The following is a 23,463-nucleotide window of genomic DNA, read 5'->3' as shown; positions in this document are numbered from 1 at the left end:
CAGCTTTTTTGCATCTTCACGAGGGATGGGGACCAAGTTTTTCAGTGCAGGGTTGTTTGTTGTTTTTTTTTAAACTCTTGAGAAAGCTTTTGTTTTTTTAAAATTAGAAGAAATGAAGTAATGAGATACTTCCATTACTTAACTCAACTGTTCTGTTCTTGGGGCTCTTGATTATGATTTTTTTTTATTGAAGTAGAGTTGATTTACAACGTTGTGTTAGTTTCTAGGGTACAGCACAGTGATCCAGTCATACACATACATCCTTTCTCATTATGGGTTATTATAAGATACTGAACGTATTTCCCTGTGCTTTACATGATTAAGGTGTTACTGAAACAAATACTGATGAACTTTCTTTTCCTTGTATATTTTAGCCTCTACGTAAACTAACTTGATCTTTCCCAAAAGTTCATAATTATTTAAACCAATTCAAATGAGTCCATGCATGGGTGACCCCTTAAGTGAGCCTCTAGGAGCGATTTGGGTTTTTTTTTAAGACCTGCTGTTTGGAGACAGGCTTCTGTAAGAATGTTGCATCTGCCGACCGGATAAAGGTCCTGAGGGCTCATTAAGAGTGGGCGTTGGCGCCTGAACAAAAGGCACGTGAGACCAGAGGTGGGATCGAGACACACACCGTCCTTCCTCTTTTCAGATGGTTGGCATCAGGGTCACGCTTCACGACGTACAAGGTGTAGGGTGTTCGGTGTGGGGTGGTAACATTTTCTACGCGTCTCACCCCAGCCCATGAATGTGACTCTGAGTCTGGGCACAACGTTCTCTTCCCACACGCTGCGTCTCTGCCCACGACAGCCATCAGGAAGGAGCCCGAAATGAACTTGCTTTGAACTGGAACTTGGTGGGGGGACTTCTCTCCCGTGCGCAGGCACACTTTCAGAACCACGTCCTCTTCCGGCTCACAGCCAGTTTTGCTTTTGAGGAACCCCTATCCCTGTCTGTTTTCACTTTTACAGATGAAAGCGTTTTTCACTGATTTATTCACATTGTCTTTTTATTTTGCTGGGACGAGTAGAGTCAAACCCAGACGAGCCAGCCAGCTTAAACTAAGAAACGGAGGTGAAGTCTGCTCTTCCAAGCAACAAGCCAGCTGGAAAAATTGACCCTGAGCGGCTTAAGCTCCCACAGTGCACTTGGGACCCAATCAGACCGTCCAGGCCGCGATGTCGTCAGAGCAGGGCCTCAGCCCCCGCTCACATGCATGTGCACAGTCGGAGGAATTAGGGGCTCCTTTGTGTCCTCGGAACAGGGCTTCGCCGCCAAGCACAGGGAGAGGAACCTGAACACTGTATTCGAACCATACTGTTTTTTGCAGCAGGCAGCCCCGTTTCTGGAAGGAAGGCCTCTAATGTCAGCCTTTAAGTCCTAGGTGTAGGGAAGAGCTGTGCTACGTGGGGGTGCTTGTGCCCGAAGACGCACGTGGGAAATGCGGGCTCCCCGCCCCCGCACTGCTGCCTGCCAGCGGCGGCCCGCGGAGGGGCACCTGGGCAAGGCAGTGTGCCCCTCCCCACGTCGCACTGTTGACCACGGATGAGGATGTAGCGTCTTTTGTTGTTAGGCCAATAGGTAGGTCTCAGCTTTTAAAAAAGAGGTTTAAAAAGCTATTTTCCCAATCAGAAAAAATGTTATGTTGACGCCACCCCACCCGACCTGTCACTCCTATTGATAACACCTAGGGCGTAAAAGGCATTCAAGCTGCTTTCCTACCCAGCTCTGAGTGGGCTGCTTTGATTCCTTCCTTACTGACCAGCAGTTTCTAAAAGGTGACCAGTGTTTAAAACAATGGCTGCAGTTAACACACACACACGTATGTGTGTGTGTACATGTGTTTTATGCATGTATTTATAGATGCATTTAACACATCCTGGGGTGGGGGACTACTTACTACGTCTGTTTTCAAGCGTGTTTCCAGGGCCGGGCCCGGCGGAGAGGCCTCTAAAGGGTTAAGCGGAGCGGCTGGGACTGATGTAATCAGTGCCGCTCACAGCCAAGTGCATCTGCTCACCATGAGGTCAGTCTTCTGCATGCTAATGACTTGGAAAATCAAGTCTAATGTTTGACATTATCGGAAAGGATATAAATAGTATAAATCTTTACTTTTTGGAAGGTGCTCTTATAAAACAAAAGGAGAAAAAAAAAGAAACTTCAGTTTGGACTTGAGTTTGGTTTTTTTCCCCCAGAACGGCTTTAAAGATTATGTCTGGACCTTAAAGTCTCGGAGGAATCCACTGTGTCTGTTGGTAAATGAACCCCAAGTCGCTGTTACAGTCACAGCTCGCAGTTCGGTGGAGGAGGACCGCCGGCATGTGCACTGTGATGCCTGCTATTGAGAATTTTCAAGTCCCTTGCTCAGAAGTTGACAAAGATGGGTTTTCCTCAAAGAACACCTAAATGAGAGGTTCTTCTCCGGAAACGGACTGACTGCATTTGCTGAAGATGCCAGCGCTGTGTACGGCCCTGTTCTGCGTTCACGTTGCTGTCAGGAGCCAGCAGAGGGAGCACAGATCTTTGTTTATCTGTTAGCCCCTCACAAACACATTTGGTTTCTCCGAGATGCGGTCAGGAGCACTGCCTCCCTCATGATCGAGGAGATGGTGAAGGCTCAGGGACTGAGAGCCAGTGGGAGGAACTTCCCCACCAGGCTCCAGCAGATTCTGCCACTTTTAATGTAGGTCATATTTGGAGCTTAAACCGGATTAGTCTGAGTCGGTCTCAGGGTGCTGCAGCCCCTGCCGCCTGCACGGAACTGCCGTCCCCCATCCACACGCGCAGGGTGGCCCGGGGTCCGCTCCCCTGTCCGCACGCGCAGGGTGGCCCGGGGTCCGCTCCCCCATCTGCGTGTACAGTGTGGCCCAGGGTCCGCTCCCCCGTCTGCACGATCAGAGTGGCACGGAGTCCGCTTCCAAGGGTTGATGGTGCTCACCTGCCTCATAGAAGACCTGTAGTTTTTTCCTACAAGAAAATCGTTAAGTTCACGGAAGCTATCAGAAGACCCTGCCCAGTGTCACCGGGTCGTGCTGGTGGCCGACGAAGTCCCCTCGTGGGACGGCAGGCATGCTGCACGTTGGTCCCAGAGTGAACCCGGCGTGTGGACGTTACACCGGGTGCTTTTAGGACCCAGCAGCCTTCATCTGGAGGTGCGAGCTCACCCAGCTCTCACTGGCCAGGCCCCCGACCCGTCCTCGGGGCGCCTTTGCCAGGGTGCCTCGGGCTAGTCACCGTGCAGTGACCCTGAGACCATTCGCTGGGCAGTTAGCCATCAGGTCAACCCCCAGAAACAGCACAAGGTGGATCTAACTGTAACCTGCAGAAGAGGAAAGGTTTTCCCCGTTCACTGAGGGTGGGCCCCTTACAGATTCATTCCGTATCTGCCCCTCTCCTTTCCGCCCCTCCCTCCCAGTTAAAATGGTCCGAATAAAGTTTGATCAGTAGCACGTCCTCTGTATTCACCTTCCTCGTAAAGTTGCTGAAATCAGCAAAGGGCACTGTGGAACGTGGTGCTGGAAGGGACTTCAGGGGACACCATGTCTCGCCCCTCCCATCATTCCGATGAGCCGAGGACCAGCCGTGCAGGATGACTCAGAGCCGACAGCCTCGCCCCCCCCCCCACCCGCTTCTGCCCCTCACAGTGGAGTCAGTGCACGTGTTAGCGACGTCCGCCACGGCTCACATGGGCACCCCTCCCCGGGCCCGCTGTCACCAGACCTTGGGTACCAGAGCTCCTCACCGGCCAGTTAGGAGGGAGTGTTTCCATCCAGACAAGCCATGCAGCGCTTGGGAGGAGAGGAGCAAACAGTGTCCCAGGAAGTCCTCAAACAGCGCGCGCTCGGGGAGGCTCTTGCGTCCTCGTCGTGGTTCTTCAGAAAGTCTTCATGAGGTAAGAGTGCAGTTTGGAAAGATGCCACGTGACCGGAAACCGCAGGCACTTAGGTCACCAGAACCTGCTGTGTGACGTCATGGGTTCCTGTCATTCCTGTCAGGGTGGCCATGTGTGTCCGCTGGCCAGCAGACACGTGTGACAGTGACAGTCTGTGGGTCACCTCGTAGTTGTAGCTGCAAAGTCCTTCCAGCCAGCCACCCCCAACAGGTAGGGGACCGGAAGCCCAGAACACGCATTGGCTTCGCTGAGTCCACAGACGCACGTGGGGCGCTCCCACGGGGCAGGCAGGTGGGCTGTGGGGCCCCAGCGGCCGTCCCGAGGCTTCAAGAAGCTTCTGATGTCCTGGGGGATCCGGGAGCACCGGCAGGATCCACCGGAGCCCTGCGTTCACATCCGCTGCCCAGGCTGTCCACCAGCCGGGTTCCCGGGGTTTGCACACTTCCCTCCAGGCGGGCCTCCTCCTCCCCCTGCTCCTCTCCACGGCCTCTCCAGCCCCACTGTCCTCCTGGGCTCCCGAGTTCAATGCTGGCCAAACCCTCCCCCTGGAGCCGGCCTCCCCGGCTGCAGGGAGGACGTGTTGTCTCAGAGAGCAGGGCTCTGTTGTCGCCTGGGTCCAGCCTGTGGTCACTCTGCAGCCCGGCGTCCGATTCTGGAAAGTGGGTCGTGAGAGTGGTGCCTCCAAGTGGCCCCCAGAGGCCCCGTAAGGACTCAACAAGTTACTGTGTGTCTGAGAAGGGGGCCCAGCAGGTGTCCCCTGGGCTGTCACCTCGCCACCCTGCCTGTTGGGCTTTCCTCACTGTCCTGTGCACACAGCCGCCGTCCTCCTGCTCCATGTGGACCCTGCGCCTCCCGACTTCTGCTGTCTCCCTGGAGCCCGGCTCTGCCTGCATCAGCCTGTCTCATGGGGTGGGGGGTGGGGGGTGCAAACAGGACCACAGTGGCTGGAGGTGCTGGGTTTTTTAACCCATAATCCTATTGCCCAAACCCAGTGGTTCTGGCTCACCTGTGCACCGGGTCACCCACGAAGCCGGTCCAGCCCTATGCTGCGTCCTTCCACCAGAGGTGAAGACGTTTGGGTCTGGGTGTGGCCTGGGCGTGGGGACTCCCTGTTCAGAACTAAGCAGGGCTGAGAACCGGTGTCCTGCATGAAGGCGCCTCTGCTGCGTCCTGGTCTCGGTGCCTCTGACTTGTCATCACTTACATCTTGATTCTTCTCAGCGTGTGGAAGGCTCTGTGTATGTGTAAGCAATCCTTCTCTCTCTGATGCGCCATCATTTCTTTAGAGAATGAGGCATCAATTTCTTATAACATCTGCGCCAGGAGGACAACAGGAATGCGGGCCAGCCAGAGCCAGGCTGCTGCTCTCAGGGATACGGGCATGTCTCCAGCCCACAGATGTGTGTCCAGCCTGATGCAGGAGGCAGAACAAACACCTGGGTCTTATCTCCCCTCCCTCCCCGGCTCCGAGCCTGGTCCATCCACAGAGTAGGTGACAGTTTGCATAACTGAAACTTGATTAGGATGCTTTCATAAATGGTATCGAGGGCTTTAAAGAGAATTCTCGATTGCACAGTTGGGCACCACACCTGGCCTCATGTTTTCCTCCATAGCTCTGGTGCTTTCCCCAGTGTCAGGGAAGAGATGAGACAAACGTGTGTCCCACTTGATCATATAGAAAATGACGGTGCACCTGTCAGATGCCGCCCCGTCTGCACTGCCTGCACCTCCCCTGGGTGGGACTGGGCTGGCATTGAGGGGGAAACGGGCGGCTCTGGAGACCTGTGCTCCATCTCTCCCCTCCCCTTCTGGAGCCTGACATCTTTTTAGGGAAAAGCAGATACTCATGAATCACCACAATGGGCTTATTATTAAGCCCAGATAAGTTAGTGCCACACCACAACTGCATGTCAAAAAGGTGCATCAGGGAAAAAAGACAGTCACCAGGGTTTGGGTCCATTGGGTCGAGATTTTCCTGAGCCGGGCTGTGCCGTCTACCTCGTGAGCCTGGAAGGAATGAAGACTTTCCTGACGTGTTGGATGTTCCTCTGAGCATCCTGCTAGTCAGTCTGGCTGAGAGCTGGCAGGCCCATGGACAGGGAGGAGAAGATGCAGAGAGGAAGAAACCACCCCTTCAGAGCCAGCGTGGGGACCCTCTGCCCGGGGCAGGAGCGGAGGCTGCTCCCAGGTTCCCGGGAAAAGGCAGGACCCGAGGCTGTTCGTTCCGAAGTGTCGACATGACATTTAATTTGCTCCTCGGGAGAACGCGAAGCTGCTATGTCTCCTGTGAAGGCCGCGTTCGGTTAGCCCTGCTGTCTTAGTCTTGCAGGGATTTTAGCGTGAGTGGCATCTTCTTCCTGCCTCGCTGTTAATTACGGCCCCGGGGACACTCCAGCTGTTGCCAGGAGATGGCCGGCAGGTACCAGCAATTTTTCTCACAAGATGGTTTTTGGAAATGATTCCAAACGCTTATTTGAAATGACCTTGAGAATGTGCTTCAGGAGAGTCCGGGGGTTCTGACACCCCAGGTTTATGCTCCTTGTGAGGCGTGGCTGGACCCCCATGTCCTGGTTCCAGCAGGTGGAATGGATTCCCTCAGCCATCAGGGTGGGTTCCTGGAAGTCTCGATGATTTCGCTTGAATTTCTGCTTAGCAACAACCAGAGCAAAGGCCAACTGGAACTCTCTTAGCAGCAGTTAAGTCTGCAGACAGAAAAGAGAAAGAATATTGTATACTCTCCCTTTCCAGAAGGATACGTGGTGATAACCAGGAAATGAACCTCTACATGGCATGGTAAAGAGAAAAGCCGGTTCCTCCTTTGCCGTTAGCCTCTGAAGTCCCTCAAAAGGCTGAAAAGAAGTCCCTTAAAAATGGGAAACATGCCAGTCAACTTCATAAAAAAAATTTAAAAGATTACGTAAAGCGTACAGCGCTGACGTGGCCAGAACTCATTTCCCAGCACGTAGGAAGCCTCGCAGCTGCACTGCAGGGCGTTGAGAAAGAATCAGCAGCATCTTTAGACCACTTGAAGGACATGCATCCCAGGTGCACAGAGGACACGCTCCACCCACCTGCGCCCGCACCGGTGGCCCTGCCTCCCGGCACGCTCAGCTGCCACCCAGCATCTCTTCTGAGCAGGCTCAGCCGATCCGAGAGATCTCTGGGGCTGAGGGAAGCCGCTGTGGCCGTCCAGGACTCACTGGCAAGGCTGCGCCCCGCAGCCCGCATCTCAGGCAAAACCAGGAAGCCAAGGGGGCCGGGCGTTGCTGCTGGAGAATGCTTGGGCAGACCCCGCGGCTGGAGCATCCCCGAGCCTGCCTGGTAGGTAGGGGAACCCTGCTCCCTGGCTGCGTCCCTCAGGCAGGAGCAGCAGCTCAAGAAGCAGCCTGGCTCTGGGTGTCATCCGAGCCCCCTGTGACATCAGGCGTGCAGCTCTGCGGCTAGGCGCCCCTGCCCTGGGCGACCGGGGAGCATAGGGGGTGAGAGCCTCAGAGGAAAGGCGGCCGCCTGCAAGGAGACGTCTCAGGCCGCTGGCTCTGGTTCTGCTCTTTATCCCGTTACCCAAGGCTGCTGACATGCTGGGAGCCATACTTAGACACGAAATCTCTGGTCCAGCTTGGTCCAGGGGCTCGCACACCTTGGATGCAGCCAAGCTGGATGGGAGCTGCAGCTCCCTCAGACCATCACACTGACCCCGCCCCCCCGAGCGTCGGTGCCTGCACACATTCATGCCAGAGAGACTTGGGACAGTGAGGAGCGCTGCTGAGACCAATACGGGGGTGGGACTGGCCTCCCTGAGAAGGTGGCCCCTGAGGAAACTGAAGGAGGAGCGAGCCACTGGGAATCTGGAGGGGGTGGGGAGCGTTTGTTCTGGGCAGAGGGAACAGCAGGAACAAAGGCCCTGAGGCAGGAGCTTTGCTGGTGCACTCAGGGAGCAGCGAGTGGTGGTTGTTCATGGGAAGAGGGGGGAAGGTGCTGAGGAGGGGTCCACGGGCAGCTCCCCGAGGGTGTTACTCAGGGGGTGACCCAATACAGTTCTTGTCTGGAGAGATGGCACTGGCTTCTGCGAGGAGGCTGTTCCTCGGGGGAGGGGGCAAGCTCAGTGACCTCTCACCCACCATGTTCGCCTGACACCCAGCTCGCAGCAGGCAGTGATGTGCGTCTGACTGGGGAAGGAGATGTGGTGATGGGGCCCCTGGAGAGGTACTCAGAACCACGGAACTAAGCCCTACTCAGGCCGCACAGGTGACTCAGTGACACCCTCCTTGAGGGGTCAGTCTGCCTGGCAGGGGGAGAAGAGGGCGCAGGTGGAATTCTGACCTGCAGGCATGTATCCCACCCACCTGAGAGCCCCCAGACTCACACCAGCATTGGGTGACCGTGAACCCCTGAGCCAGAGTGAAGTATCTGGTGGGCACCTCTCTCTTGTACGTGGCACAGCCTCTCTCTTGTACGTGGCACAGCTTTGAAGAGACTGAAGATGGCTCCCAGTTACCAGAGGAGCTGGGCCCGGAGGCGGGCGTCCCCGGCCCGCCGCGCTGTCGGACTCGGCCTTTCGAGCAGCAGGGAGCAGGTACGGCTCCTCACACGGCGTGGAGGGCTGCCGTGTGCTGTGTGCGCGGCAGCCTCTGCCCTCGCAGAGCAAGACGAGCCCTTCGGTAGTTTTGAAACTGAGAAATGTTGGTTTTGTCCCCCGTCAGATCAAGTCCAGTTTCTCCAAACAAGGCTCGTTGCCCCCCACCCTGAAAGGACCCTGCTGTGGGGAACACACTGGATGAAGCGAATGACAGGGTGCAGGGCCAGGGAGCCCTGCTTTTGTGGCAAAGGCAAAATGTCCCTCCCCAAGGCAGAAAGAACTGTCTTAAAGGATTTTAAAGGATATTTTATGGGACTGATGGCCTGTGAAGCGTGTACCACGGACGCATCCCCACTTTGGCACGGGTCACTGAGAAGCCTAAGTGAAAGCTACCGAAGTACTTCCTACTGCAGGACGCGGATGGTGCCCCCGGGGAGACGTCTAAGCCGTGGGCTCGAGGGGCTTCCTTCACGTCCAGAAACCACAAAACAGCTTTTATCAGCGAGACCCAGCCAGCCCGTTGTGTCCTTACTGCTTCCTCAGAGCCTCAGACCAGCACCGGAGCTCAGTGTCCCCACAGTCAACACAGACGTGAGTGCGGCATCTCCTGGAGCCGTCAGTTATCAGGGAACTTAAAACCCAGTCCTGAGGGGCACACAGAATCCCATTGGAGCCCCGCTCACCACCCGCGGCCACGCCTGAGCTATTAGAAAGCAGATAAACGGAAGTTGGAATAAAACTGAGAGACAAGCTTGAAGGGAGACCAGTGTGTCACCCGAGGGGCAGCACCGTTTCCTTGGCCTGAGGGTGGTGAGAAGTGGGTGCCATGGCCGGGAGCCGAGGTGCTGGGCGCGTGCGAAACCTCGCCTCCCCGGGGCCCGCAGAGGGGTTTATTTCCCCTCGAACTTGGAGCCACCTCTGTCGTGTCACTCTTGGAAAGGTGGAGGCAGTAAGGCTGCCCAGACCACCTTCTATTCTTTTTTGCCATTTTTAAAAACATTATTAAAATATAATTCGTAGACCATATAATTCATCTATTTAAAGAACACAATTCAGTGTTTTTAGGATGTTCACGAGGTTGTGCAACCGTCACCACAATCTAGTATAGAACATTTCGTCCCTCCTGAAAAACAAAGCAAAAACGAAGCCCACTAGCGGTCAACCCGCATCCGTCCCGACCCGCGCCCCAGCAGCCACCAGTCTGCTTCCGGTCTCTGGGATCTGCGGGTTCCGGGCGTCTTGTTTAAAGGGGTTGTACAGCACATGGTCCCCGCCCGCTGGCTGCTGTCACTCCACAGGTTCCCAAGGGCCGTCCACACCGTCGCCTGTATCAGCCCTTTAGTAACTTTCACCGCCAGATAATACCCCATCGTAAGCGTCGGCGACGTTTGGGTTCCAGTCATCATTTGATGGACGTTTGAGTTGTTTCTGTGTTTTAACTTTTACGAACATCGCCGCTGTGAACACATCTGTACTGTTTTTCCATTTTGAGACATGAATTCAATCTGGTTCGATGGACAGCCTCGCCGTGGCGGGGTGTGGCAGCCATCTCGGTGGTCACGTTCTGGGAGATGGCAGGAGGGTCTGGAGACATCTTTCTCCATGAGGGGCTGACCTGATATTAATCTTCAATTTAGCATTTAGTCAAACTCAGTCATAGATCGGTAAGAGGACATTATAGTCGTGGAAGGGGACGAGAGAAATGCCAGACAAGCGTTTTTGTGAACGTCCCGCCCACTGGCCGCAGCCCACACAGGTGCAGCCCACGTGCTCTCTCTGCTGGTCTTTCGGCCCAGCTGTCCCAGCTTTCTGCTTCAGAATCAAAGTCAACGGGCAAGACCAGCGACCAAAAAGAGGAAGCAGAGCCCAGAGCCGGGGCCGGGGCCAGGCCACAGCCAGCACTGCTGGAAGGCGTCCTGGGCCATTTGGAGATGGTGATGAGGCTGGCTGAGTCCCACGGGTCTTGGGTTGCCAGTGGCGAGCGGAGTGTGGGGCCCGCCCCGCCTGTGGCTGCACCTGTTCCCGTCCTCAGAGCCCTTCCAAGGGCCTAAATGGGCCAGCGGCTCTCCGTCCCCGCTCTGTCTGCCTTCCTGCTGGGAGGACGTTTAGCTCCCATCCAGGTTCCCTCCTCGCCCAGGCCAGCTCTCAGAACCATGCCCTTCCCTAATTATCTTGGACCAGTTAATCGTTTCCCACACTGACTGCTCAGTAACAAGGACCCAGGGAGAGCTGCCACTTTTCTGGTCTGACCCTGCCCAGCGTGGTCCCTGGGCAGCCTTGCCTCAGAGATGAGACGTGGGGCAAATCCTGGCGCTTTTGCCCTCCCGATGAGAACAGGCAGGGGAAACGGGCCCCAGAAGGGCCCACCTGTGCTTGCCAAGCCTCTGCTCGGCAGAGCTGTGCAGAGCACCACGGACCTCCAGCCACGGCGGCTGCTTGCTGTGTTTCTCCAAGTCCTTGTTGGCGTCCAGGTGTCGGAGGAGTTGCGCAGGCCCAGGAAGCAGGGCGTCTTTAATAAGAGCGCCCCTGGCTCCTCCAGGCTCCCACTCTGCGTCTGAGCCCCCGAGTGGCCGCGGTTGGCCCGCTGGTGTCAGAGTTCCTCCCGAAGGGTCTCCCCAGATGGGTCAGTCTCAGACGTGAGCGGGGCCGACTTCCGCTTTCCAGCACCACTAACGTGTAAGAAAGACCTTGAATGTAAGACACATAGTAACCCAGCATTTGGTGTTTCTCCTCCTTTTTTCACTATTGCCCCACCGTGGGGACTTCTAAGACATTGTTTTGTAGTTTGAAAATGTTTTTTCTAAGACATTTTTATTTCCTAACTTGCCCCCTCGCCCAGAACACCACAGAAATACCATTTACCTGTTTATTTACCCTGCAAACATCTGGGCTTTATCCTATAAAAGGGTAAGATATTTTTGCCCCCAACAGCACGCGGGAGCCCCTCTGCCGACTCCGCCCCCCACCAAGTCGGGGGTTTAGCTACTTTGCTGCTGTGGCCAGAGCCTAGAGCAGTCCCTGGCACGTACCAGGGTGCCCAGCCGATGAAAGGATGGAGTCATTATGCTTTGTGTCTCCACCCGCGGCCCCCCAGCATCACGCACCTCTAGGCACAGCGGTCTCTTCCGGTGCCTCCCAGCACTGCCCAGGTTAGCGGATTCCTCACGCCGACCCCCAGGGACGTGTCAGGAAGCTGACAGTCTGCTCCTCTGTTCCAGGCACGGGGCCCCGCCCTTTGGTGGCACTGTCTGTGTGTCAGGGCAAGTGACATTTGAGCCCCGTGGAATAATTCCAGCAGCCCCCAACTGTCTCTGTCTTTGCATCTCCTTAACTCACCCAGGGATTGGCAGTCTCTGGGACACTCTGTCTGGTCCAGCACGCCACACCGGGCTGCATCTGGGGACACGCCGGGAGAGGAGCGAGCGGTCCTCAGCAGCAATTACAAACAAGCCCTCCACTGTCAGTCGCGCCGTCTGCTTTCTGGGTTCCACCAATCGGGTGCCTGGACGCCCAGCATAGCCAGGGCTGAGGACTGCAGGGGAGGGGGGCCAAGGAGCCCCTGCGTGGGGAGACCTCTTGCTTGCACTGGAGAAGGTCAGCAGCCCGGGGCCCCAGGAAGCCCCCCCACTCAGGGAAGACCCCCGCAGAGATGTTCTTCAATTGCCGTCCTCTGTGAGCACACAGGGCGCGGGGGGAAGACAGGGTGTCTAGATAGTCACATTGTCTAGAGGTTCCACAGGAACTTTCCTGGTCAAGCACCAGGAGCCACACTGCCCGAGAACTTCTGTGCCCCCAGAAACCGAGCGCTGTGTGAAGAGGGAGCAGCCAGTGGTGGCTGGAAGTCAGGGAAGGCAGAGGATGCCACTGGATCGTTTTCTTCAGTTACTTGTCCTGAAATTCCCAACCCCAGACAATTCTGGAGGGTTGGGAGGAGTGAATTTTCATCGACAGGTTGGAAAATCAGAGAAGTCCACATTCCTTTCGGAGAGCCCCACCTAGGATGTATCAGAGGTGCCTCCTCCAGCAGCATCCGTCTTCAAAGCTGGCCCTGGTCACTGTGCCAGCCTTGGCAGGCGAGGTCAGCAGACGATCTTTACAACTGTGGCCGTGTAGACAGCAGGCCATGTCACCGACAAGTGTCCTTTGTCCGGATGTGGTGGTGGTCTGGTGACAGTGAATTCGGAGCATTGTGGGGGTTGGGGTGAGGGGCTGTCCCCTGATGCGGAGAGAGGCTGCGTTTGCTAAGGAAACTCACATGGAAACTAGGGCAGCCGTGGGAGGCATGGGGTGATCAAGAAAGACGGTCACAGAGCGCGGACAGGCTCAGAGCCTCTCCCAGGCTTGGTGGGACTGCCAGGCCCCCACTGCTCCATGAGTGAGGTGAGCTTACAGCCCAATTTTGCCACTGCAGGGTTCCCTCTGCAGCCACCTCTGCCCAGCACGACGTGTGCTTCCTCCCTGAGGACCGTCACACCGCAGGTGACACCTGTACCAAATCAGCACACTGTGTGCCACTCCAAAGTCCATAAATGAAGCTGAGAGCCACGTAAACTTGGATACTTTATTTTTTCAGGTCACCCATTGACTTCCAACTCTCATCTTTGACTGTGTTTTAGGCCAAATATTTAGGAAATGCTGGCCGGGCAGTGGGGGGAGGATACAGTGGTCGGTGCCGCCCGGTCGCTGGGGCTCCCAACAGCATCTGTCTCGCATCCTAGGAGAGCCAGTGTCACCTTCATGTCACACTTAGGCGTGTGGTGGCAGCTCCACTCTGTCCTTCCAAGTCGAAATTTAGGTGAATTTCCAGCTTGTGATGCCCTCCGAGGCTGCAGGGACACTCAGGCAGCCCAGGGGGAAGCATATGATGAGCACCGTGTTCGTGAGTTGGGAGGTGCGGGCTTGCACCCATTTGATTTTATGTTCTTTCCTGCAGATTAAAGAACCGAAGGGTCTCCCCGCAGGATTTGAACAAGGTAAGACTGACACTTCAGCAGATTTGCTCAACCGCCCTGCTCCTCAGGGACCCTCCTCCCTTCCTCCGTGGCTGACATGGCCCTGAGATGCCCCCACCGGTTCCTGCCACCCCACCACCGCCACTGAGGGGCTCTGCCCACGTGTCTGTGCTGCCCACCCACGCGGGAGACCCGGCCTCGCCTCACTCCTGCCCCTGTACTCTGGGCGGAATCAGACACCAACACCTGCCATCCCAGAAAATGTCTTTGTCGCCGCCCTTTTGTGTGCGGGGCCTCGGGGAGCCCGGGGACCGGGGCCTCCCCCTTTTTTGTTGCCGAGCCAGGAGGAGCGGGGTCTTGAGATGGGCCAATAAGACGCGGCACGTGCGGGCCGGCCTTTGACCGCTGGCCTTCGAGGGGCCCCCGAGGCCTGGGCTGGGGGGCAGGCTGTCCTGGGTGTGCTGAATGAAGCAGCTGGGAGTGGGAGAGCAGACAAAAGCTGGGGGAGCACAGAGGGCGGAGGACCCCGCATGGCTGCAGGGTAGGGCCCAGAGGGCAGGCCGGCCGCGGCAGGTGTGACCTCCGTGGGCCTCCCCATTCTGCCCCGTCCGGGGTCCGGGCCCTTCCCGTGTGCACCGATGGCAGCGGCCACCTCCAGGCAGTGCCAGCAGAAAACCCAGCGGGGTGGCCGGCTGTACTGGCTCGTGGGTCCACCGGTGGAAAGGGGACCGGGTGACGATGGTGCAGAAGGTCAGGGAGGGGCTGTCATTTTCAGCCCTGTCACCAGAGGGGGGCGGTGGTGCAGACGCTGCTGCTGCTGAGTGAACGCGGAAGCCGGAGGTTAGGTCTGGATCCTTGGTTTACCCTCCTCGCCCGGGCGGGGCCGCTGGCTTAGGGGGCTGACCCTCCCACCCGGCTGCTCTTTCTTAACCCCACCAGCAGCAGGGATTCATGCAGAAGCCTGTGTTTGCTGGGAGACCCCCCTCAACCTGCGTCCCCCTGCTCTTGCCACAAAAGCAGCAAAGTGGGGCTTTGGTGTCCTTTGGACAGACCCGGCTTCCCAAAGGAGGGACAGGCCGAGGGGGTGCAGGAGTGCAGTCGCCCCAGTTAGAGGCGGCCTAGCATGCTCGGTCCACGGCTGCTGCCTCCCCGTCAGTCATGGGTGTGGCTGGCCTGGCAGGAGCCACCGCCAGCCAGGAGGTGCCAGCGGAAAGGTGGGGACCCAAGGAACGTGGGACCTTCCTGGGGGGCACTGCCCTCCCGTGGCTGCATAGCTTCAGGGCTTGTCCAGGGTGGCATCGCCCCCCGCCCCCCACACTGCCGTGCAGGACCTCGAGGGGCACCCTCCTGTCTCCTTGGTGGGGGTGGGGAGTTCAGTGTTTCCCTTCTGACCCAGAATTACTCTCATTTAATATCAGATCTTTGAAAACCACTTTCTCTCTCATTTACTTGTTTTTTTTTGTTTCTGTCTCCCAATGGCTCTGCTTACAAAGTGGGTGGCATGGGTCCTAGTTAGCAACGTGAGGTCTCGTAGTTTGAAGGGGCGGTATTTCAAAATGGAGTTTTACCTGGGATTGAATCAGGGTTGTTCCCCTGCTGCCCCTGCACCTTGGGACCCCACGCTGATGCCCACCTCTGGCTCCAAGGGGCTGGGACGATGTCCGTCACCAGTGCCGTCCCCGCCTCGGGTGACAGCATGGCTGTGCTGCGTTTGTTAAAAGCAGCCCGTTTTCAAGGACGAAAGCAGCAGGAGAGGGCCCAGAACTCTCTCTACCCGACCTTCCTGGGACCAGAAGGGAGGAGACAGCGAAGCCTGGGCTGGGGGATCTCGGTTTCATAGCAGCACCGGGGAGGGCGTCTCCTCCAGTCCAAGCGTGTTCACGGGTACTGATCTCAGAGGCTCTCCCTGGAAACAGTGAGGTGAGGGCAGAAAATGAAAGAAGATGCTGTCTGTGCGAAAGATAACTTAGGTAAATTAATTTCAAAGGCCAGTAGTCGTAAAAATGTGAAAGGCCAAAGCTCTGGAAGTGAAGCAAGCCGGAGGAGGTTAGAAAGTCTGCTTTTGAGGAAGCGTGGGGTGTCACCCAGAAGGGTTTAAAAATAGGTTACGAGGGGAAGGGTGATGAAACGGGCCTCCCTCGAAGCCCGGCCCCAGGGACCTGTGTCAGCAACAGCGGCCGAGTGTTGCAGCAGCCGGCGCCCGGGTCCCTCTGAGCGCTGAGCAGCCCTGCGGGGGGACACGCAGGCAGCCCTGGGGGGCAGGGCACGCAGACTCCAGCTTCATTCCTTTCCCTCCGGAGCTCAGCAGCGGTCCATCAGTCCTGACCTCCCGTCTCCGGCTCCTGGGGGAATAGAGTTTGTACTCGTGGTGCAAAGCCCCAATATGTCAGCCTATGTGAGAACACTGACGGGTCCCACCCTGCAGGTCCTCCTGCTTCTCCACTGACTCTGGGCAGAGATGCTCCATGCCCGCACTGCCCACTGTCATCAGGGCCTTTTCTCTTCCGTCTTTGCTTGCAGACTGGACCATGAGGCCCAGTTAATTTGCAAAAGGTCCACAGCTCCTTTCACACCTCGGGCAAGCCCAGAGCAAAGGCCGGGAGCCGGGAGGACCTCGGTGTGTGGATTCGTCCAGCATTCGTCCCAGTGCTGGGAGCAGGGTGGGGTCCAGTCCGCTTCCCAGGCCATGTCTTGAGACCCACACCCTGCCTCCAACCTGTGCCCATGAGGCCTCCCTCTGCTTCCTTCCAGGGCCTGGCCACCGAGCTGAGCCTCCGGGGGAGGAGCAGAAGAGGAGATGCCCCCATTCCCCACCTGAACCCCCTAACCCAGACTCTGGGGATGCTGCGGTTCTGCGGGCGCCCTCAGAGTGTCTTCCTGTCCCCGGGCTTCTGAAGTGAGGGGAGCCCCACCGAAGTGCTGCAGATCAGACTTTGCAACTGGCAGTGGCGTCTCATGTGCCTCGGGCTTTGGAAGAAGAAAAGAAAGGGCCCCCCCCAACCAGAGATGAGCCCACTGTCATGTGGCGCTGGGGGTGGGGGGGCTGCCCGCCGAGGAGACAGAAGGTTCCGGGCTCTGGGGGAGGGGGGGGCGGCTGGCTCCTCTCGTCTGTAAGCCCTCCCTGCTTCACCCAGGGGCCCGCAAAGCTCGTGACACTGCTGCAGAGAGGTTTTCCCTGCCTTGATGTTGCTGGTGCTTCTGTGAGGACTCCTGCTTTACTCAAAAATGTCATCATCGTGGAAATTGGCTTTCCCTCGGGTCCGGAGCCCAGGAGAAGTTTTACCTCTCCTGCTGTGTTTCCTTCCACCTGGTTCCCGCCACCCGCTACCTCCGGAGAGGCTTCCTGGCCCTGGCTGTGCCAGGGTGACGGTGAGGCGCCCAGCAGAGCGCGCGCAGGTGACTAGAAACGGAGGGTCCTGCCTGCAGAACCCCCCCGCGGGTCAGGAAGCCGTCCAGGCATCCGTGCGGCCTGGGCGCTGGCCTGAGACGGGCCCCTGGAATGTGCATCCGCCTCCAGAGGCCTGGCCCACGCTGGCGGCCCTGCCGACTGCCCTGAGGGCCTCACACCCAGGTCCCGGCTCCTGGAGTGTCGGGTGACAGATCCCCAGAAAGGGGGCTGAGCCCTGCTTTTTACCCATTCAGCTCCAAGGAAGGCCAGGTGTGCCTGTTTTTAAAAAAGAAGCTGAAAAGTGAAAAGCCCCACCCCCCGCGTGCGCTTGCCCGGCGCCCTTGGTGGGGTCAGCGAGTGTTGGGTGCAGGCCTCTGCTGGTCACCTAGGCCGTCGGGCCGTCTCCAGGGTGACAGCCTTGGGCTCAGAGTGCAGGAGCCGCCAGCTAAGGGCCCAGAGGGTCTCCATGTGGGGGCTTCCCCGCCCTCCCCTGCCCTCTGCCTCCCAGCCCTTGCCCCCACCTGCGTGTACCCCAGCCTGCCGTGGCCACCTGCCTGGGGGTTCCTCCAAGCCCCTCACCCCAGCAGAGTGGCCACCTTCACTGACAGTCAGCTACCCAGTTGGTTTGGCTTGGACCTGGCCTTTGCAGGAGAAACAGGCAGACCAGGAGCCAGCCTTGCTTTGGGGACAGTGAGACAGGGTTGAGAAGGCCATACCTGTTAGAAGGAGGGGACCCTGCATTCTGGAGAGAGCTGGTTTCTCTGCTTTCCAGGGGACTGCGGGTGGGGCTTGAGGCCAGGCCCCCAGACCGGGGCAGCTGGAGCGCTGTCTGCACCAGAGAGAACCAGAGACGTTTCCCAGGCCAGAGTCACTGGGGGCTCAGTGGTAACATGAAGGGAGACCGGAAGCGGCAGCGTTCTCTGTTGTCAGCAAATGTCCCGATTCCTGTTTTCCTCCGCACGCCCCCCCCCCCCCCGCCAGTGTGCAATGGCGTGGGCTTTCTGGTCGTATCGTTTGGCCCTTGTGGCTCAGACTCGACACGTACTGCTGTGCCATCTGCTGTTTACAGAGCTCCCAGCCCTGGTTCCGGCAGGAGAGCACCCCTCGTTCCTGGGCCCCGGAGTCCCCCCTGGGCTCAGACGGTACAGCCTCTGGGGGAATGTTTCACCTTCAGGCTCTAGAAAATCCCCCATTGCAGAGTTCCTGAATTTGGTCTGTGTCAGGACTAGGAGGGCCTATTAAACTCCCCTGGACTACTGCTCCGTGGTTCCATTTTCTCTCTAGGAACCAATCTCCCCGACCTGTCATGGGAAAGTCAGTTGTGGGTAGCAGGTAAGTAGACCTTCCTAGAATCCCTGAGGATTTTGACAACCTCGTGACCCCAGGTGACAGCCAGCAGTTTCACGGCTACTCTCAGTAACAGCTTTGGCTTGGAGATTTGGAACTGGGGAACAGGGAGTCTGGCAACCAGGTTTGCTTGCAATCACGTGGACTTGAATCATTTTTGTTATTTGGGGTGGAAAATTGAAATGATCAAGTTTGTTCTTTTCTCAGAAAAGCAAATATTGTGCTTCTGTAATAAATGCCTTTCAGCAAAATTGCAAAAGCCGAGGATCGCTCATCCCGGGGGGGACCCACCTGAGTTACAGTGCTGACTCGTCACATTAGTAGGTCAGCCGTCTGTAAAGAAAAATGGCCCTAATTGGCCCAAAATGGATAAGACTCGCCGGCCTCCAGGCAGGGCCAGCCCAGTCCCTCTCCTCTCTTTGCTGATCTCCACCTAAAGCAAAGCTGGTGTTCAGTAGTCCCACTGAGTAGGTTTTCATACTTAAAAAAATATATAGTAATTCCACAAAATGATGGCATTTTAAATAGTGAAACCTTAACTCAGACAGGAGTGAGGACCTCAGCTTGGGGGAGTGACTAGCGCAGTGGTTCAGGCCGCCCTTCCGGAGAGCCAGAGGGAAGGAGGGGCTTCAGACTTGACTCTGCGCGTGGGGCTGATGGATCCGCCGCCGCCTCACCAAGGAGACGGTGCGGGTGTGCAGACGCGGCGGGTCGCGTCTTCCTGACTGTCCTCGGGCGTGACCCCCGCGCTTCCTGTCCTGTCCTGTCTGTATCTGGAGGTCTGAGGGATCCTTCCATGCGCACTGCGATGTCTCACGCGTGGCTGTGTTACCTTTTGTAGCTACTGAAGGGGGGATGTTCGCATCCGCAGGGAAACGCAGCAGGAAACAGCCACGTTCTCCTCGCGCTCAGTATGACCCACACGTGAAACGGATGTTTTCCTCTGTCTTCAGGTCTGCAATATTTAGTACATGCACATAAGGGGAAAAAATTGATAAATACGGTAAATTAAGTTATAGTGCGTCGTTTGATTTTTATTTTGCTTCTCTCGTTATTTAATTTTCTTAATGCTCCACATCTGGGCTTAGAGGGGCCTATCACCCACTTTGCAGGCACGTGTGGGCGGGGCCGCACCGCGGGGGCGGGGCCCGGGCTCCCTGGCGAGCGCTCCGGACTCTCCAGTTTAACCTCTTCCTGTCTGATTTACTGTGACGACTTAATAAAGTAGAAACAGCACTTCTGTGCCACGTGTTTGTTTTGTTCTCATGATAGTTTGTAGGAAGTTTATCCTGGCATCTAACAAAAGGTGGTTTACATCTTTATCAGACGAAGATGTTCAAAAGCATTTGCTTTTAACCAAAGCCTAAAGATGTATCCAAAACGGTGGCCAGTACAGACACAGGGAAGATGACAGGTGCGTTTTTGTAAAAGTGACCTCTCGGGTCACAAGACAGACACTGGGAACCACTCACGGGAGGACTCGAGCCCCGCGTCTCTGACCATGTGCATCACAGTCCATCCCCTCGCCGGGGTCAGGTAGCCGGGCCTGTATCCCTGCGCTTGGTGTCCAAGGCCCAGGATGAGCCTGGCTGTGGCCCCGCCCCTCCAGGGCAGCCTCCTGCGCCAGCGCCCTTCCAGAGCCCCGGAGTCCCTGACCCTGGTAGTGAGAGGCCAGCCTTGAGGGTTTGTCTCATGAATGAGCAACAGACAAGAGGTAATTACGAAATAACGCCCAGCCTCGGTGCGGCTGAAGCTGGGCTGCGGCCCCACCTCAGGACCCCAGCTCTCACATTCGGACCCCTCCGCCGGGTGGGCCCTGCCAGCATCCGGCTGCTCCCCTGCTCTGGGCAGCAGGGAGCTTCCAGGACGTTAGACAATCAGGCTTTGTCAAAAAGCATCCATTTGTCCAGTTAGCAAATACTTGTTGAGCACGTGTACTTCGGAGACGCTTTGGTGACCTCACCAGGGACCCAGGTGCCTTTTTCAGCTTTTGCAGGAGCAGGAGCAGGAGCTCGGAGGTCCGCTATGCTTTCGGTCCGCGGATCCTCGTCGAATGTAGCTCTGTGCGGTTTCTGAGCTGCGCGGCCCGGAAGCAGTGGGTCACTGTGGTTCCTGTAAGTGATCCTGGTCATCTTCAAAAAATACTCACCCCATCTCAGACCATATTTGCAGACCCTCAGCAGAATTCTGAAAAGAATCCAACTTCCAGTGGTTCCAAAAGGACCCCTCGTACAAATAATGCTCTTCTCGGCCGTTCTTGGCTTTGGCTAGATGCTAGACTTTAAAGAAAGACTAGCCTTCGGGTGCAGCCTGGTCCTGGTGTAATTCTCCAAGCATTCCAGGGAAGGGCCGGCGGTTTTCGCACCTGCTGCAGCGGAGAGCGTCTCTGAGGGGTGCGACTCAGGTACTTTTCACTTCCGTACACACGTGAGCTAGTGATACGGTCCTCGGTGTGTGTGTGAACGAAAGTGAGGCCACGTTGATTTATTAAACAGTTTATGTCAAGGGGAACAATTATCATTCACCCTTCTTCCTATAAATGGAAATGGCCTTAATTGCATTTCATTTTTCAAATCAATAAGCGAAGGCCGTGGAAATGGAGCCCAGCGGACTTCGTCGGCGCGTCTGGTTCGCCGGAAGCACCGCCGCTGCGGCCCCAGCGCCTCCTGCAGACGCTGGAGCTGAGCCTCCCTGGGGAGGCGGGCTCGGGCGGGGGCTGGGTGGCCCGGGCCCCATTTCCCGGAGGCAGCCCTCCCCCTGAGCAGCAGCCCCAGTTCTGAACCGGCGCACAGGCTGTGGGAATTGTAGCCACCGCGTTCCCTTCAGCCGCCATGCAGGTTTCCCTGAGGCTGAGTCTGCAGCCGCCCTGGCCCTCCGCTCACTCGGACCAGGCCCAGCTCGGAGCAGGGAACTCGCTGACCCCGAGACTCTCCCTCCGGGCAGAGAACAGGGTACTGGCTTTGCCCGTCTCTGGGACTCGGGGAACCACTGGGTAATTCCTCTCCAGAAAGACACATTGCTCTTGTCTTCAGGTCTGAGCAATAGACTTGATGGCCAAGAACCTGGGGCAGATGTGGGCTCCCCATGCTTATGGCGTGATGCTCGGTGGCCTGCTGCCTCTGAAGGACCTCCTGCCCCCTGCACACGTGTCTCCAGGACCATTTAGCACTTGGGACAGTTTGGCCAAAAGTCTCTGTTCATTTCTCCCACAAAAAGTTTTATGTTCAGTTTAAGTAAAAGAAGGTAAAGACGCATCCGTGGCCTTAAAGGACAGCCCTCGAGTACAGTAGGAAGAGCCCTGGTCCCCAAACCCTCAGCAGACGCCCTCTGCGTGTGGCCTGCACAGCCTCGCTGCACCTTCTGCCCCAGGTGACACAGCAGGACCGGCCGATGACCCCGGAAGTCGGGCTGTTTTATTTTATTTCATTTTATTTCATTTATTTTATTTTATTTTTAGTGGAGGTGCTGGGGATTGAACCCAGGCAGGACCTCGCGCACACTAAGCATATGCTCTAGCACTGAGCGATTCTCCCTCCTCCCATTTTAGGTAACTTGTTTTTTAATCTTTCTTTTTTTCCCATCTTTTTTTTTGTTTTTTAGTTGGGGGGTACTTAGGTTTGTTTGTTTGTTTGTTTGTTTGTTTGTTTATTTATTTATTTTTAGAGGAGGTGCTGAGGATTGAACCCAGAACATCGTGCATGCTAGGCATGTGTTTTACCACTTGAGCTGCACCCTCCCCCCTCCCATTTTAAATACTAGTCTCTGCCCCAAATCAAATGTTCTCAGACGTGCACGCCAGAACAATCTAACAGCAGCCACGAAAGGAGCAGGAACTCTGAAATGATACTCCTTTGGAGAATTATAAAAGAATTTTCTGGAATTGGAGCTGGCTTCCTTTTTGTTGTTAACATTTTAAATTAAGAATACTTTTAATCCCTAAGTCTCCACTATCCTGAGTTAAACTGGATGAGATGAAGGGGTGAGCATTTACAACCAGCTTTCATGTGAAGAGATACTTGTCTGGAAGATTCTGCCTCTTACAAGGGAGAAATTAGGAAGTCAGCATCCTCCTTTACCATGTCAGATGTGAAAAACACTGGCTGGATTCCTTTTTTGGACATTGAAACCAAAATATTCCCACTTCAAATATCAGATGACGTTGTGTATGTGATCAAAATTCTATTTAAAACATTATTTTAGGAAATAAAGGATAAATGAATAAATCCTCTGAAACAAGAATGCTGTCCCCGTGTGCCCAGGTGTAATTTTCAGCCTTCCACTTGTACGTCCCACCTCCCCCTCCAGCAGGACACTGGTTGAGTTTACAGAGAACCTTTTATATAAAGAGGTCACACCTGCCGGCTTCCACCTTGACAGCAGGGTCGGGGGCGGGAGGGGCTGAAAACTGGAAGTGGTCTCGCCGTGGGCGTGAAGCGGCAAGAGGCCTGCTATTACAGCTCCTGAAAGGACCTTTCTGACTTCAGAAAATAGCCTGGCAAAGAAAAGCTTTTTTTTCTGTGAATACTCAGGGACTGCGTTCTGTGGCTGGGCCGGCAGAGGTGAGTCCTTGGATCAATATTCCCCCAGAAATGGCCGCTGGGCTAAGGCAGGCAGGGGGCCGCCCGGCAGACCGCCCTCCCGCCCTCCCCTGAGCGGGCGCCGCGCCGCAGCGTCCTCTCTCGGGCACCTGGAAGCAGCCAGGGCTGCGCGTTAACAGCATCACCCCCTCTGCCCTTTAAACAAGACCACCTCGTCTTCCTCGTTGATGGGCGCTTGCAGGCCCACGGGAACCAGCTACTTTGGTCACTGCCTTCAGGGAAGTCTTGGCACCTTCATCTTGGGCACCAGGAAGAGTGAAGACCTGGAGCTGGAGGAGAGGGCAGGTGCCGGGAAGAAAATGCAAAACAAGCTTTTCTTAATCAATAAGATTGATTTACTGATCACTACTGAGATTTTTAATGAAATAGCCCACGTAGTGATTTGTACTTCCCACTTTGTGCTCTGTGCATTTTTCCCCTTCTCAAATGACTGCCCTGCCCCGCTTCCAGCCCCTGGTCACTGGCAGACTTTCTGCAGATTAATGCAAACTCACACAAAGACACAGCCTTTCCTTTTTAACAGAAGCAGTAGCAGACAACACACGTCACTCTGTAACTTCCTCTGTAAACCTCACGAGATGCCGTGGGCATCCCTCCCTTGACTTGTCCTTTTTAATAATTGCGTATTATTCTTTATGTAGATGTAACCTTCTTAAACGTCTGTAGACATTCGGGTGGTTTCCAGTGTTTCTTAAAACAAGGGCACCTGT

At 56.2% G+C, this 23,463-nt stretch overlaps 1 protein-coding gene across 5 annotated transcripts in view; it reads left to right on the top strand.

Moving 5' to 3' along the window:
- RALGAPA2 (Ral GTPase activating protein catalytic subunit alpha 2) overlaps nt 1–19,391 on the top strand; it is a 264,651-nt gene extending 245,260 nt beyond the window's left edge. For 4 of the 5 annotated variants that reach the window (XM_064475925.1, XM_064475924.1, XM_064475923.1 and 1 more), the window contains one exon: nt 1,031–9,487. In XM_064475925.1, coding sequence (XP_064331995.1) covers nt 1,031–1,065 — 35 coding nt within the window. In that variant the 3' untranslated portion in view covers nt 1,066–9,487. Of the gene's footprint in view, nt 1–1,030; nt 9,488–13,401; nt 13,442–16,171 lie in introns of those variants that run through there. The other variant, XM_031434392.2, reaches the window with a different exon arrangement.
- The last annotated feature ends 4,072 nt before the right edge of the window (nt 19,392–23,463 follow it).

The sequence above is a fragment of the Camelus dromedarius genome, chromosome 18 (assembly GCF_036321535.1).
Source record: "Camelus dromedarius isolate mCamDro1 chromosome 18, mCamDro1.pat, whole genome shotgun sequence".
Lineage (NCBI taxonomy): Eukaryota > Metazoa > Chordata > Mammalia > Artiodactyla > Camelidae > Camelus > Camelus dromedarius.
Note: the sequence above shows the minus strand (reverse complement) of the source record. Positions and strands in the feature narration are given on the sequence as shown.